This window comes from Pygocentrus nattereri, chromosome 5 (genome assembly GCF_015220715.1).
Source record: "Pygocentrus nattereri isolate fPygNat1 chromosome 5, fPygNat1.pri, whole genome shotgun sequence".
Taxonomy (NCBI): domain Eukaryota; kingdom Metazoa; phylum Chordata; class Actinopteri; order Characiformes; family Serrasalmidae; genus Pygocentrus; species Pygocentrus nattereri.
In genome coordinates, this window is record NC_051215.1 from 35444676 (window position 1) to 35458622 (window position 13947).

Genomic DNA, 13947 nt, shown 5'->3' on the forward strand with positions numbered 1-13947 from the left:
AAGGTGAAATACGATTGGATTTTGAGGCACTCTGAGCAGTTAAGATTCTTCTGTATGACATCTGCAGTCATATAATCAATATGACAGTGAGCCATTTCCACTGGGACACATACATTCCCAAATGGGGTGGGTTGTGTTGCTTTCATCAGCAGTTTATTTTCTACACTTTCCTCTTTCCATCAACTTGGTGCAGGTTAATCTACATCACATCTGTCAATACTTTTTTTTTGTTCTTGAGGCCTACCAGTTTACGTCTTGTGATAAATCATCTAAAGTTATGCTGATCTTTTTTGAATGGTAGTCCTTGACACAACTATATGGTCTTGTCACACTTATTCCTACATTCTTGCAAGTAATCTATTCAGTTTTTATCTTTTGCTACTTTCATTTGCCAAACTCTGCCTGTTGTTTGCTATTTCTAAATATTTCAATGAATCCATTAAAATACTATTTTGGGACTTTCTATAGCAGTGGTTCCAAAAGTTCATCATGGACATCTCATGCTCTGCTAATTCTAACTACTCTCAAAACCCAACCCAGGGCATAAGGCGCTTGTTAAACAGTTACCAAGTTGAATCAAGCGTGACAGATGAGGGGAAACACAAAATGTGCGAATCATGGAGTCTCCAGGACTGGGATTGGGAACCCCCATATCACATTGCTCTAAATGTTCTTTTAGCACTTTTATTTTATAAGAATGTTGACACTTTCTTGGGCCTAATGTTGAAAGAGAACAGCAAGGACCCCCAACTGAAAACCACCACCTTCAGACACCTGTGTTATGCATGACTTAACAATGCAATGACATTATAGGATAGAGTTTAAAAAGTGTCCAAATATTTACACACTATACTGTACATATGCACTAGATCTGAACATTGCAGCATAGAGAACTGTTTTGAAATTATTCACTGTTGGGGATTTTCAGTGTGTGATAAGGCACCTACTTCAGTGCGCTGAAGCTGTTGATGTAAGTGACGTGATAAATAGCCCACAGGGGGGAATCCAAAACAGCACTGCTCCACTCAACAAAGGCTGACTCAAACCTTTGGGGAGGGAAAGAGAGAAAAAGGAGGACAACATGAAAATATTTCAAAAGCTGATAGGTGGAAATCCCATATTTCTGTAATGTAATCTGATCTGTACTGTGAAAAGTGGCATACAATGGCATGTACTACAGACTTCTTAAGATATTTTGTTAAATGCTTGCTGGTCTGATTTTGTAAAAACTATCCCTGAGCTCACAGTCTGATGTTTTTATTATTAGTTACAGAGGGAAACAATCCATGAAAATCCCATTTCAATCTGATGTCAGCAGAGAAAAGGCAAATGAAAATGAAAGTAAAGGGGACATTCAGAAGAATTTATATTTAGTTGGGGAGAAAGTGATTACCGTCTTGGAAACTTGTTCAGCTCGTCAAGACAAGTGCACATGACTTTCTGCTCCAGGTTCACATCAAGCCCTCTCGCTGCCTGAAATTTCCCCTTTATATTCTGGAGGAAAAAAATATAACACTATTAAGTTATAAAAGCAAACAGTAGGCCCTTACTGTTGTGTACCCACTGCAGACCTTTAGTGCCCCCAACAGAGAAACTGATGCATTGCATGTGGTTTGCATAGGAGAAGGGAAACCAGGGGGTTCCCACACTGCCTACTAAGTGAAAGTTAAATCATGTTTATAGAAGTGAGCAGATGATCTGGCCTCACCGTCCAGATGTCCATGTGGATGTGAGAGTTGTAGAGGTCTTCATCAATATCTGGTTTTCTGCTGTCTTTCCACATCTCCTCATGTTCCAGTTCAATAACCTTATCCAGGGATGACCTCACATCTGCCTGTTATCACCAGAGAGACTTACATGTGGAATTTCATGACTGTGGGTGTGTTTCAGTTGTACAAAGCACAACTGGTCTGCCGTGTATCTCACCTGCATTCGACTGCAGTATCCAGTCTTGATCTGGTCTAGGAAATCCCCATCCAGTGTCAGAGTTCTCTGCTCTTCTTTCAGTTCTGGTTGCAAAGAAATGCTCCCCATAACCTTCTCACTGCAGAAAGTACAACACTGTCAGATTAGTCATCATTATCTCTGCTGTGATGTCTGATTTAAGTAGAGCAAAATCATTGTAACAAACTTTCATTTATTTATTTATTGAAATGACACTGGCATACACTATATTGACAAAAGTACTGGGACACACAGGAGCTTTAATGACAGCCCATTCTAAATCCATAGGAATTAATAAGGAATTGTTCCCTTCTTTGTAGTTAAAACAGCTTCCAGGGAAGCTCTTCTGGGAAGCTTTCTACAAGAAAAAAAGGGAATATTTGCCCATTCATCCAGGAGAGGTCAGGAACTGATGTCTGACAAAGGCCTGGCTCATAATCTCAATTCTAGTTCTTTCAAAGGTCTTTGATGGGGTTGCCATCAGAACTCTGAGCAGGCCATTCAAGTTCTTCCACATCAAAGGTCCCTTTATGGGCCTTGCTGTGTAAACTAGGGCTCAGTCATGCTGGAACAGAAAAGGGTCATCCCCAAACTGTTCCCACAAATTTGGATATATAGAATTGTCCAAAATGTATTGGTGTGCTGAAGCATTAAGATTTCCCTTCACTGCAACTAAAGGGCCTAGGCCAACCCCTGAAAAACAATCCCATAGCAGTATCCCTCCTCCACCAAACAGTTGGCTTGCACAATGGCACAGTTGGCACAATGCAGTCAGACAGATAACATTCTCTGGGCATTCACCAAACCTAGACTCGTCCATCAGACTGTGAGATACAGAAGTATGATCCATCACTCCACTGAACGTGCTTCCACTGCTCCATAGTCCAGTGGTGGTGTGCTTTACACCACTCTCCCCCATTTGGCATTGTGCATTTTGATTTTAGACTTGCATGTAGCTGATCATCCATGGAAACCTATTTTCGTGAAGCTCCTGCTGCACAGTTATTTTGCTTATATTGCTTCCAGAGGCAATCTGGAATGCTTTAGTGAGCAATTCAACGGAGGATAGGCACTGTGCACTTCAGCACTTGGCGTTTTTGCATGGTCTACTGCTTCATGGCTAAGCTGTTGTTTTTCTATTTCACAATAATAGCACTTACAGTTGACACCGGCAGATTTAGCAAGACATAAATTTCCTGAACTTTACATGTGACTTTACATGTGGCACTGTCATAGGATGCAAAGGCAGCATATTATGACAGTGCTACATGTAAAGTCACTAAGCTCATAAGTTCCATTAGACCCATTCTACTGCCAGTGTTTGTATATCAAGACTGCAAGGCTATGTCCTTAATTTTATCCACCTGTTAGCAATTGGTGTGGCTGAAACACCTGAACTCAATCATTAGGAGGTGTGTTCCAATATTTTGTCCATATAGTGTATTTACAAACTTCATCCACCCATTTCATAGTTCCAATGAAACACATAGACAAACCTTAAACAAACAAGAAGATAAGATGGAACAATTTCTACAGCACACCACCTACTCCAAGCATGAAGTGTTTATAGGATGAACCACCAGATCCTATTTTGTGATGTCTGCAATCATCTTTGCTCTGAAATTTCATGAAACAGTACTTTACTTGAAGTGTTAAAGTATGCTCTTCATGAACGCATGTGTTCCTCACTATAAAATAATCTGTACTTTGGCTAACCTGCAATCATTCTTGAGCAAAACAAATAGCTGTCTTATCTTTTTGTACATGATGCCGTGAAGAAGAACTACACCACTTATTTGATATATGTGAATCAATTCTTAAATTCTGACTTTCTGAATCAGTCAAAATGAACAAGGCAAGACCATGCCCAAACAACACTTTGTAGAGCATGACTTAAAATACTACAAATACCACAATGCTATGCTACATCATTTCTTCAGGGACACTCTCAAGTAACTCCCTAGCCTTCAAACAACTCTTTGTCCAGCAGTAGAGACTTAATGCCACAAAATGTAACACAAATCCAGCAGACTAAGAGTGGCTATTAGAGCATGACCTTCTGACCTTCAGTTCAGGCTGAAAATGTCAAAACCCAGTCAAAAACAAGGAAAAAAATTTGAAATTTCGTTAACCCCTTAAAATCACACAGTTATTACATACTAAGGCTTATTAATTAGTATCTACATGGACTTCAGTGCAAACTAGTTTAGCCAGCCTTAGGTTGTAGAAATGTGTAATAAAACAATAGAAATGTGTAATAAAACACTGTAGAAATGTGTAATAAAACACTTCAGCTTTTAAAGGCCTAACCAATGGAAAAACTAGCATGACTATATCTATCTCGATAGCATGATAAAAAATCCTGATTGAATAGTTTTCTATTGATTGGTTCAGGTATTTCAAGTATGACCCTTTTGTTTTCTACCAAAATTTAACAATGAAATTACTATAAAGTTTAATTACAAAACTTAGAGATACTGTATGTATACTTATATATCACAGAAATCATTAGGCATTCTCTAAAGGTCCTGAAGGTCCTCGTGTTTCCCCACTAAACAGTACCCAAAGCAGCTCTGGGTGAAGTATATGGAAATCCTGGACATTATATCCTGTTTTTTTATGCTTTAAGACCAAGTACACCATTGACTAGGAGTGAAATTTACAGAGAATTTGCTTTGTAAACACAGATGACATAGATAAACATAGCTATGCTAAAGTGCTCTTTTAATGACAGAACTTGTCTTAAATTGGGAATGTTAGCCTTTAGCATCACCCATTTCACACTAACTGCGAGTGCATAGTTTATACCATACTAAATTTTCTGAAAAACTCTAGAAACATTATATTACATCTATAAATGATTAATAATGACCAGATGCTGTAATAGAGCCACTGTGGTGATATTGGCCACTCTTGCTGCATTTCATCTTACATTATCCCTATAACTACTCCAGCAAGAGCTCTACGACTAAAAAACAAGTTCCTCACCTCTGGTAGCGGTGAATAATGAAATCCAGAAGAGCATGGTAGTCCTTTGTCTCTGTCACTTTCCCCAGAAGCCCCTTCAAGTGTTCTCCTACAACCTCATGGCAAGATGATACATAGGTTTCAAACACGTTAAAGCTTGGTGGGTATGAGCTAACAAGCTCTATCTTCACTTTCTCCAAGTCCTCCACAATTGCTTTACCCAGAAGTCCCAAGTGCACCGCCAACCAGGAAGTGCTTTGCTCATGGCTGTCCAGGTGAACCCCCTTAAGTGTGTCCTTTAACCCTTCCTGTACTGCCTCCCTCCATGCTTTTCTCCATCCCACCATCCCCCCCAGATCTCCTTCTCTTTTTTCCTCCTCCTCGATGATACAGGCGACGAGCACAAGCAGCTCTTTGTTGCGCGAGGGCAACGCACAAGACTGTCGGACGATATCAGTCAGTTTGTTCCACAGGGCCCTGTACAGCAGATTCAAGTCTTTCTCTTTATGGGACAGTTCCACTGACGAGGCCTCCTCACCTAGAGCTTTCTGATCATGCTGAAACTCTAACCGTAGGGATAGCAGGTTCAGATAGGCTTCTTCCAAAACTTCCATCTCAATGAGCTTGTAAATCTGCATTACTACATGTACAGATGAGCAAGAGAGATATAGCAAGACAGAGCAATTAGACAGGTGGGGATAAGCAACACACATATGAGCCATCTCCTATTCTAGAGAGGGCTCAGTGGCTCTCAAATGGCATATTTAAAACACTAATATAAGCTTATTAATATGAGCTCATTGGCCTCATTGGTTAGAACTTAAAAACCTGAAAGTCAACTCATTAGAACATTAGAACCTTTTTTTTCCTTTTTTGTTTACAAGAACAGAAAGGATAGGGGAACCTATTTAGCTCAATTACCTGACAGAGGAGCTAGAGGTATTTCTGGTAGTGTGTATGCCCATTTCTCCTCCAATGCTCCTGCTGTAACCTCTGGTGTCCTCACCTCTCCTGAGATCAAAATCTCTGTGACTACCTCCAGCTGCTCCTTCTTGGGTGTTGGGGGTGCTGTTTTCTCTTTTTTACTCCCCATACGGAAACTCCATCTTCCAGGTTCACGCTTCTTAGGCAGTTCACCTCCTAAATGAACCACTGAATCTGTGCATAAATAAAAGGACCATTCAGGCAAATGACATTAAAATGACGACTCATTGAGAAACATATAAGTGCAGAAAAAGAAAAGCTGGTGTGTTTTTAAGGGCAGGTTTTTGAATGTTGTAAGGTGTGAGCATAAGGAATCTGCTCAATACCTCCTGATGTTTGTTTGCAGTTACCTGACTGAGTTCTTGAATGTGAGGGCTGAGATTTCTGGTTCTTTGGGCTCTGGAGCAGATCACCTGCATGTAAAATGTGCTGGATCATGTTACATGTCTGAATTGATTTTCAGCGCTTTGGTCAATGACATCTTTGCATATTCAAAACTGGGCCCTTTGTGTTACATAGTGTCACCTCCACCAGAGGTCGCCACTTTGTCTTTCTGGCTAGGTTATTCTACTCTTGACCTTGAGAAAACACAAAATCTGAAAAACACAATGCTTTTGCAATTTGCCACTTACTTGGTGGAGGATGCACCCGAGTGTCTGAGATGTTCCCTGTCTCTGTTTTGTTCTTTGAGCCTTTGCGTTTCAGGGAAAGAGGGCTTTTTTCTCCAACTCGTCTCATGCTTCCTCTAAACGACACAATAACTCCGTGTTTCTTCTCTTTGACATTTATCTGTGATCTGCTGTTTTCCATGGTTTCCATCGTGTGTGGTTCCTCATCCCATGGTGGAATTTCATTGTTATCATAGGCTCCATCTGCCTCTCCTCTTCCATTATCTGCCATTCTGCCTGTAGGCCTGTGTCCCACAGGAATGTGAAAGATTAAAATAAATCAAATATGTTTTTTTTTAAAAAACTAATAAACTAGTTGCACCAAAATGATCAGTCTGGGTATGAAACGAGTTGAACATCTGACCCGGCTGTGAGAATGAAGCAAGTTGTTCTTGTCAACAGCTACACTGTGATCATGTGTTTTTTGTTTACTGACAACATGCTATTTTACCTGCGCGGAGGGGCATGAATATGTCACCTCACTACTCACTAAGACAGGAAGGTACAACAACTATTAAAAGATTGCATTAACTGATTTTTAACCCTTAACTTTCTAAGCTCCATTATTCATTTTCTACATGTAACATGAAAAACAATGTAGAAAGATTTATATATATATATATATATATATATATATATATATATATATATATATATATATGGTGCTACATACAAATTTCAAAACTATTTATCTCAACAGTGTGTTGAGATAAATAGTTTATAACAAATAAAAATAAAGATTAATACAGTAAAACTTAGTAAGATTTATATTTTTAAATATATAAATAGATAAATATGTAGGAACACAGTTAAAAATACACAAGCTTAGTTACTGACTTCTTGCTGACATACACCATTGCATGAATTTGTTTAATTCTGTCAGAATTAAGGTTTAATATAGCGAAGAGTTGGTTAGATAAACTAGATACTGGATGGTAACAGTAAATACTGGGTTTCCTCAAGGAGAGGTTTGGAATCTACCACATTAACATACATGTAATATTTAATTGATTAATTGTATTTATAAAAATTTAGTGTTTTTAAACAAATAAACATTTAACCATTACAATTATTTACTTATTCTCAGATACCTTTTTAAGATTTTTACACAATATTGTATACAGACATATTAACTGCTGTACTTGATGTGGTTATTAGTGTAATGTATGCCATTATGAGAGTGAGAGTGGGCTCACTTTTGGGTCTTTTGATAAAAAACATTTTCAACTGTAGTAGAGTAAGGTTGAGCCAGGCCAACTGTTTTGCAATCTCTGCCCTTGTGCAGTCTGAGAAAGAGAAATTGAGCATGTAAGGGTTTTCATATATCGCCAGCACAATCTCAATCCTTACAGTGCATGACCCAACTTGCCAGCTTTTGAGGCTGCTCTCACGCAGGTTTGTGTCTTAACAACTTCATGTATAATGGAGTCTGGAAAATTCAACAAACCTCATGTCAAACATGAAACTAAAAACACAAAGGAATGAAATTCTGAAGAACTCTATAGATCTGTACATCGAGGCAGTGTGCTCTGAGAAACAGCATTACAATTGAGGTTAAAGATTATTACAGACAACAAAAGTGACCCCAGATTTTTAGACTGGCTTTTAAATCCCTTACCAGTAGTTACTAAGGAATCCTTGTCCAAAAGTGAGGAATATGCATTGTTTTTGAAAAATCCTTTTAGATCTTATTAGATAGTTAAAGTCCTGTACAGACACACTTGATCCTGTTCCAACAGGTTTTTGATTCTACTTTAAACATTGTTCACAGTTCCTCAGAATCAGGATGCTTCTCAGGCTCTCTTTAAACTGCTGCTGTAAGACAGCTTCTCAAGACTCTGCCATCATGAGCAACTACATACCAATTTCCAATCTGCCCTTTCTGAAAATTATTCTCATGAGGTTTTTAAAGAGGTTGTTTGTTGATATAACCGTTTTATTGTTGTCTATTTTGGTAGTACTTTGTAAAAGTATGTACTATTTTACTATATCAATAGGGCTAGAGTAAAGTTATTGTTATTGCTATTATTATTATTATTATTGGTGGTGGTGTTGTTTAAAGGGACCTCTATCACTGAAAACCTAAGTTTCCTTTTTTTTACTCAGCATCGAGTACAATACAAAACAATACATGCAAAAACCGCATTTAATGGTTTTTGTGACGTCACGAAAACCAATGCATTAACACACATCTGCCTAAGCATTTTACTATAGATTCGACGAGGCACAACACACAGTAGTCAGAGCAGAGCTTGTATACACGTAGACATGAACTGCGACTGATTTGGTGACGTACAGACTCACAATAAGAGGCGTTTATGGGCAGAAATAGAACAAAAGTAAGATGGAGGATATTGGCCCTTTACAGAACTCCTATAGAAAATCCTATAAGCCCTGCAGTAAAGTTACAGCCCTCGAATGCATAGCTGCAGGTTACGTTCCTGTCATGTTACAAGAGTAAACAGTCCAGCGCGTTAACCACCAGTCAGTCCCTGAAACGTCACATTAGGCAATTGTGGGTTAGTTATTGTAGAAAGCTACCAAGCAGAGGGCTTTAATGAAATCGCTCTACCTGACAGTGAACAACGCGCCCTGCGTGTTTAACCCGCACATACACTCCGCCAGTGAGTGCCACAGTCACCTTGAACAGGTGACCATAGCAGCCGCTGCTGAGAATAGCAACGAGCTAATCCTGTTAGAACGACTACATTTAAGTTATTGAGACGATTTTGGTTTGAATCGCTGTCTGATAAACCTGTGAGATGTGACTGCCGAACACTTACATGAATACCGGCTTTCGTCGTTGTTTCTCCGCCAGGTAAGAACTCCGGTCACCTGAAACCTTCAGCTGCTCAGTTCCTTTCGCTTTTTCCTGCACCTGTGAGCTCGTCGAGGGTTTATCTTTTAACGTGACCCCTGGAAATCACCTCCCGCTGTGGCAGCACTGAGTAATTACTGAGTAATGTATTATGTCATTAGATTAAAATCCACGCCATTTAAAACGCTGATTAAAACATGTAGTTTCTCTTCCAATCTCAAGAGTGCTGTTCTGAATCAGAGTATCGGAGATGGTCAGTATAGCCTATGGTTTTCTTTTTGTGGTCAGTAGTGGAAAATAAGCTTCCCATTTTCCCCCTTTAGACTTGACGGTTAGAAAAAATACAGCATTGGCAAGCATCCATGCCAAGCTGTTCAAAGCTGGTTAATGTTTTACTTTTCTTTTCAGGATAGTGCTAGTCTGGTGTTGGTTTAGCTGGCCACCCAGTGTGGTCATCCAAAACACAATGTATGCTGGTCTATGCTGGTTTTTCTAGCAGGAAAGTGTGGCATCTGAAAGTTTTTAAGGATATTTAGTGTGTTCACAGATTTGTCTTAACATATTGATTGTGGCTTTAAGACCTGCCTACTTTGTAAACTGGAACACACAGTATATTGTTATATGTAATCTTGACTGTAGAAACACTGCATGGAGAAAAAAAATGTCTTGGGTTTAATAACTCTTAAAGGGAACACAGCTGTGCTTGCCACTGGAAAAAAGACAAAACTTGCAAAACTTGTGGTTAACTCAGGCTTTCTGTGCATGTAAAAACAGAAGCTGCAGTAAAAGGACAAAACTGTTCTAGAAGTGAGGACTGATTTTAAAAACAGCCTGTATGATTATTTTTGCTTACTATTACAGTGATAACTCAGCTAAGCTTATACTGGTCCAAAGAAATATTAGGTGTAGTAGTGTATATACACTGCTCAAAAAAAAGGGAACACTTAAACAACGCAATATAACTCCAAGTAAATCAAACTTCTGTGAAATCAAACTGTCCACTTAGGAAGCAACACTGATTGACAATCAATTTCACAGCTGTTGTGCAAATGGAATAGACAACAGGTGGAAATTATTGGCAATTAGCAAGACACACTCAATGAAGGAGTGGTTCTGCAGGTGGGGACCACAGACCACTTCTCAGTACCTATCTGCTTTCTGGCTGATGTTTTGGTCACTTTTGAATGTTGGTGGTGCTTTAACACTCGTGGTAGCATGAGACGGACTCTACAACCCACACAAGTGGCTCAGGTAGTGCAGCTCACCCAGGATGGCACATCAATGCGAGCTGTGGCAACAAGGTTTGCTGTGTCTGTCAGCGTAGTGTCCAGAGGCTGGAGGCGCTACCAGGAGACAGGCCAGTACACCAGGAGACGTGGAGGAGGCCGTAGGAGGGCAACAACCCAGCAGCAGGACCGTTACCTCTGCCTTTGTGCAAGGAGGAACAGGAGGAGCACTTCCAGAGCCCTGCAAAATGACTTCCAGCAGGCCACAAATGTGCATGTGTCTGCACAAACGGTTAGAAACCGACTCCATGAGGATGGTATGAGGGCCCGACGTCCACAGATGGGGGTTGTGCTCACAGCCCAACACCGTGCAGGATGCTTGGCATTTGCCAGAGAACACCAGTATTGGCAAATTCATTGGTGGAATCCTGAGTTCCTCCTAATGCAGGACAATGCTAGACCTCATGTGGCTGGAGTGTGTCAGCAGTTCCTGCAAGATGAAGGCATTGAAGCTATGGACTGGCCCACCCATTCCCCAGACATGAATCCAATTGAGCACATCTGGGACATCATGTGTCGCTACATTCACCAACGCCACGTTGCACCACAGACTTTCCAGGAGTTGGCGGATGCTGTAGTCCAGGTCTGGGAGGAGATCCCCGAGGAGACCATCCGCCACCTCATCAGGAGCATGCCCATGTGTTGTAGGGAGGTCATACAGGCACGTGGAGGTCACACACAATACTGAGCCTCATTTTGACTTGTTTTAAGGACATTACGTCAAAGTTGGATCAGCCTGTAGTGTGTTTTTCCACTTTAATTTTGTGTGTGACTCCAAATCCAGGCCTCCATTGGTTAATAAATTTGACTTCCACTGATGATTTTTGTGTGATTTTGTTGTCAGCACATTCAACTTTGTACAGAACAAAGTATTCAATGAGAATATTTCATTCATTCAGATCTAGGATGTGTTTTTTGAGTGTTCCCTTTATTTTTTGAGCAGTATATATATATATATATATATATATATATATATATATATATATATATACACACCCACACTTCATCTTTTGCTTGCTTAGCTGACTGGTTACTATTGCTCAATATTTGTTGTCATAATCTTGGTTTCCTCCTTCATGTATAAACAGTGCTAAGGCTGATAAAATAACACATAGAATTAATGCTTAGTCGCTTTGCTTTTCATGATCTGGCAGGACAAAGTTTTTTTCTGATATCATATGCTGTTATCATATTTGCTCCATCCAAAAATGATTAAAAATATCCCTCCTTTGCTTTGTCCTGACCTGCTTGATTTTTTTTTACCTACATAAGGAAATGACTTATGTTTAAATGAAAGTGAAACCAAATTAGATCTGCCAGCCAGACAACACGTCTCAGGTGAGATTTTTCATATCTATATTAGGTAAAATCTTGTATTCTTGCTTTAGAACTTTTCAAACATGAAGGATTATTCCTAAATACACTACAAAGAATATGTGCTCTGTTGAGATGAATGAGTTGACATTCAACAGTGACATTAAAGGTACCATGGGTCATGGAGCTTTCATTGTGCGTACCTGGCTTTTTAAAAATATAGCCACTGAGGACTGAGACAGAATAAGGGAAAGTAGTTTTATTGACAAAGTCAGGGTTATCAAAAGATGAAAACCAAAGTCATATAACAATAACAGGGCAGGGTCGAGAACACAGATTCAATAAAAAACAAAGGCAGAAATGCAGAAACACTGCAAGAGCAGAGGTGACAAACATAGTATTTAGCAAGATCAATCAACTAAAATCAGTCACACGTGTGCAAAAACAAGAACCATGGAAACAAATGAGTACAGAAGCATAAATAATGATGTCCTCTGACACTTAGGGACAGTAATATGCTGTTCATACATTTTCTACCATTTCTTTAGTGCTTGGCAACATCACATTCCAATTTTTTTTAATGCTTACTGTTCTTTGACAAAGGCTTAACATGCACCTGATTATGGCTTTAAAACTTGTCTAAAACCGGAACATGCAGTATATGGTCATATGTAATCTTGACTTTAGATGTACTACCTGGAGAAAAAAAAAAGTATTTTGCAACTTTGAAAGAGAACACAGCTATGCTTGCCATTGGAACAATAACAACTTGCAAAACTTATGGTTAACTCAGGCTTTCTGTGCATGTAAAAACAGAAACTGTAGTAAAGGATACACAGCTTGTATGGCAGTATAGATTTACTGTCCTCTAAAAATAACAGGCGTTAATGTCTAAATAGCTGGCAACACAAGTGAGTTCCAAATTGTGCTCAAAGTGTCAATATTTTGTGTGGCCACCATTATTACCCATTATTGCCTCACGGAATTCACCAGAGCTGCACAGGTTGCTACTGGAATCCACTTCTACTCCTCCATGATGATATCATGGAGCTGGTGGATGTAAGACACCTTAGGTTTAGGTTTGGAGACATACTTGGCCAGTCCATCACCTTTACCTTCAGCAAGGCAGTTGTCATCTTGCACTCAAAAGACTAGACAGATCCTGTAACATCTTTGAATTCAGAAGTGTACAAGAAGCTTGTGGACATGATCGTAAGTTTAATCCATCCATATCAATGTCACTAGAACCAGTAGTCACTATACCAATCGAGGGCAACACTTTACCTTCGGGTTGCTCATCTGATAATGCATTTTCTGCTTTATGAGTGTGATAGGTCTTCAGCATGTTGATATGACAAACACGTTTGTTACGTTTATGATCGGATGATGTAATCCGTATCACTGAGCTTTTCTTCAACAGTACATGGACCAGTAAACTTTTCTGAAAGTGATGGACCAGGAACAGGGAGTAAAACCGTTACTTTATCACCTGGCTGAAACTGTCTGGCGACTGCACACTTGTCAAAAGACCATTTCATATGTTCTTGAGAGACATTCAAAGTCTCACAAGCTAAAGAACAAACATTATGTAAATGCTCATGAAAAGTACGAACATCCAGAATGTTCTGCGGTTTACATTTGTCACTTAAAAATGTCTCTTTAAGGACTTTCAACAGGCCATGCACTGAATGTGCAAAAACTGAGCAGGGCTGAATCCTAAGGATCCTTGAACAGCGTCACGCACAGCAAAGAGCACAAGGGGCACTACCTCATGCCAATTTTTCCCAGGATCTAAGCAATATTTGTGAAGCATAGATATTAAATACTGGTGAAATCGTTCTAATGCACCCTGTGACTCAGGATGATATGGACTTGAGACTTGATGAGTGATGTTTAGAGTGACCATAACCTGCAAGAACAGCTTGGATAAAAAATTTGTACCCTGATCAGTCTGTACAGTTTTTGG

The 13947-nt window shown here is 39.5% G+C and overlaps 2 protein-coding genes across 6 annotated transcripts in view; one reads left to right on the forward strand and one right to left on the reverse strand.

Annotated features, from left to right (window-relative positions):
* The window catches only part of LOC108443924 (exocyst complex component 3-like 4), a 22098-nt gene extending 12447 nt beyond the window's left edge, over positions 1–9651 (reverse strand). For 2 of the 3 annotated variants that reach the window (XM_017724856.2, XM_017724850.2), the window contains exons 1-9: positions 9347–9651; positions 6528–6808; positions 6246–6308; positions 5833–6069; positions 4933–5551; positions 1927–2044; positions 1709–1834; positions 1394–1494; positions 948–1046 (exon numbers count right to left, since the gene is read on the reverse strand). In XM_017724856.2, coding sequence (XP_017580345.1) covers positions 948–1046; positions 1394–1494; positions 1709–1834; positions 1927–2044; positions 4933–5551; positions 5833–6069; positions 6246–6308; positions 6528–6808; positions 9347–9348 — 1646 coding nt within the window. In that variant the 5' untranslated portion in view covers positions 9349–9651. Of the gene's footprint in view, positions 1–947; positions 1047–1393; positions 1495–1708; positions 1835–1926; positions 2045–4932; positions 5552–5832; positions 6070–6245; positions 6325–6527; positions 6809–9346 lie in introns of those variants that run through there. The other variant, XM_037538623.1, reaches the window with a different exon arrangement.
* LOC108443940 (exocyst complex component 3-like) overlaps positions 9155–13947 on the forward strand; it is a 19476-nt gene continuing 14683 nt past the window's right edge. The window contains exon 1 of one of the 3 annotated variants that reach the window (XM_017724867.2): positions 9155–9381. The gene's annotated coding sequence lies outside the window, so the exon portion shown is untranslated. Of the gene's footprint in view, positions 9382–11973; positions 12006–13947 lie in introns of those variants that run through there. The other 2 variants (XM_037538625.1, XM_037538624.1) reach the window with 2 other exon arrangements.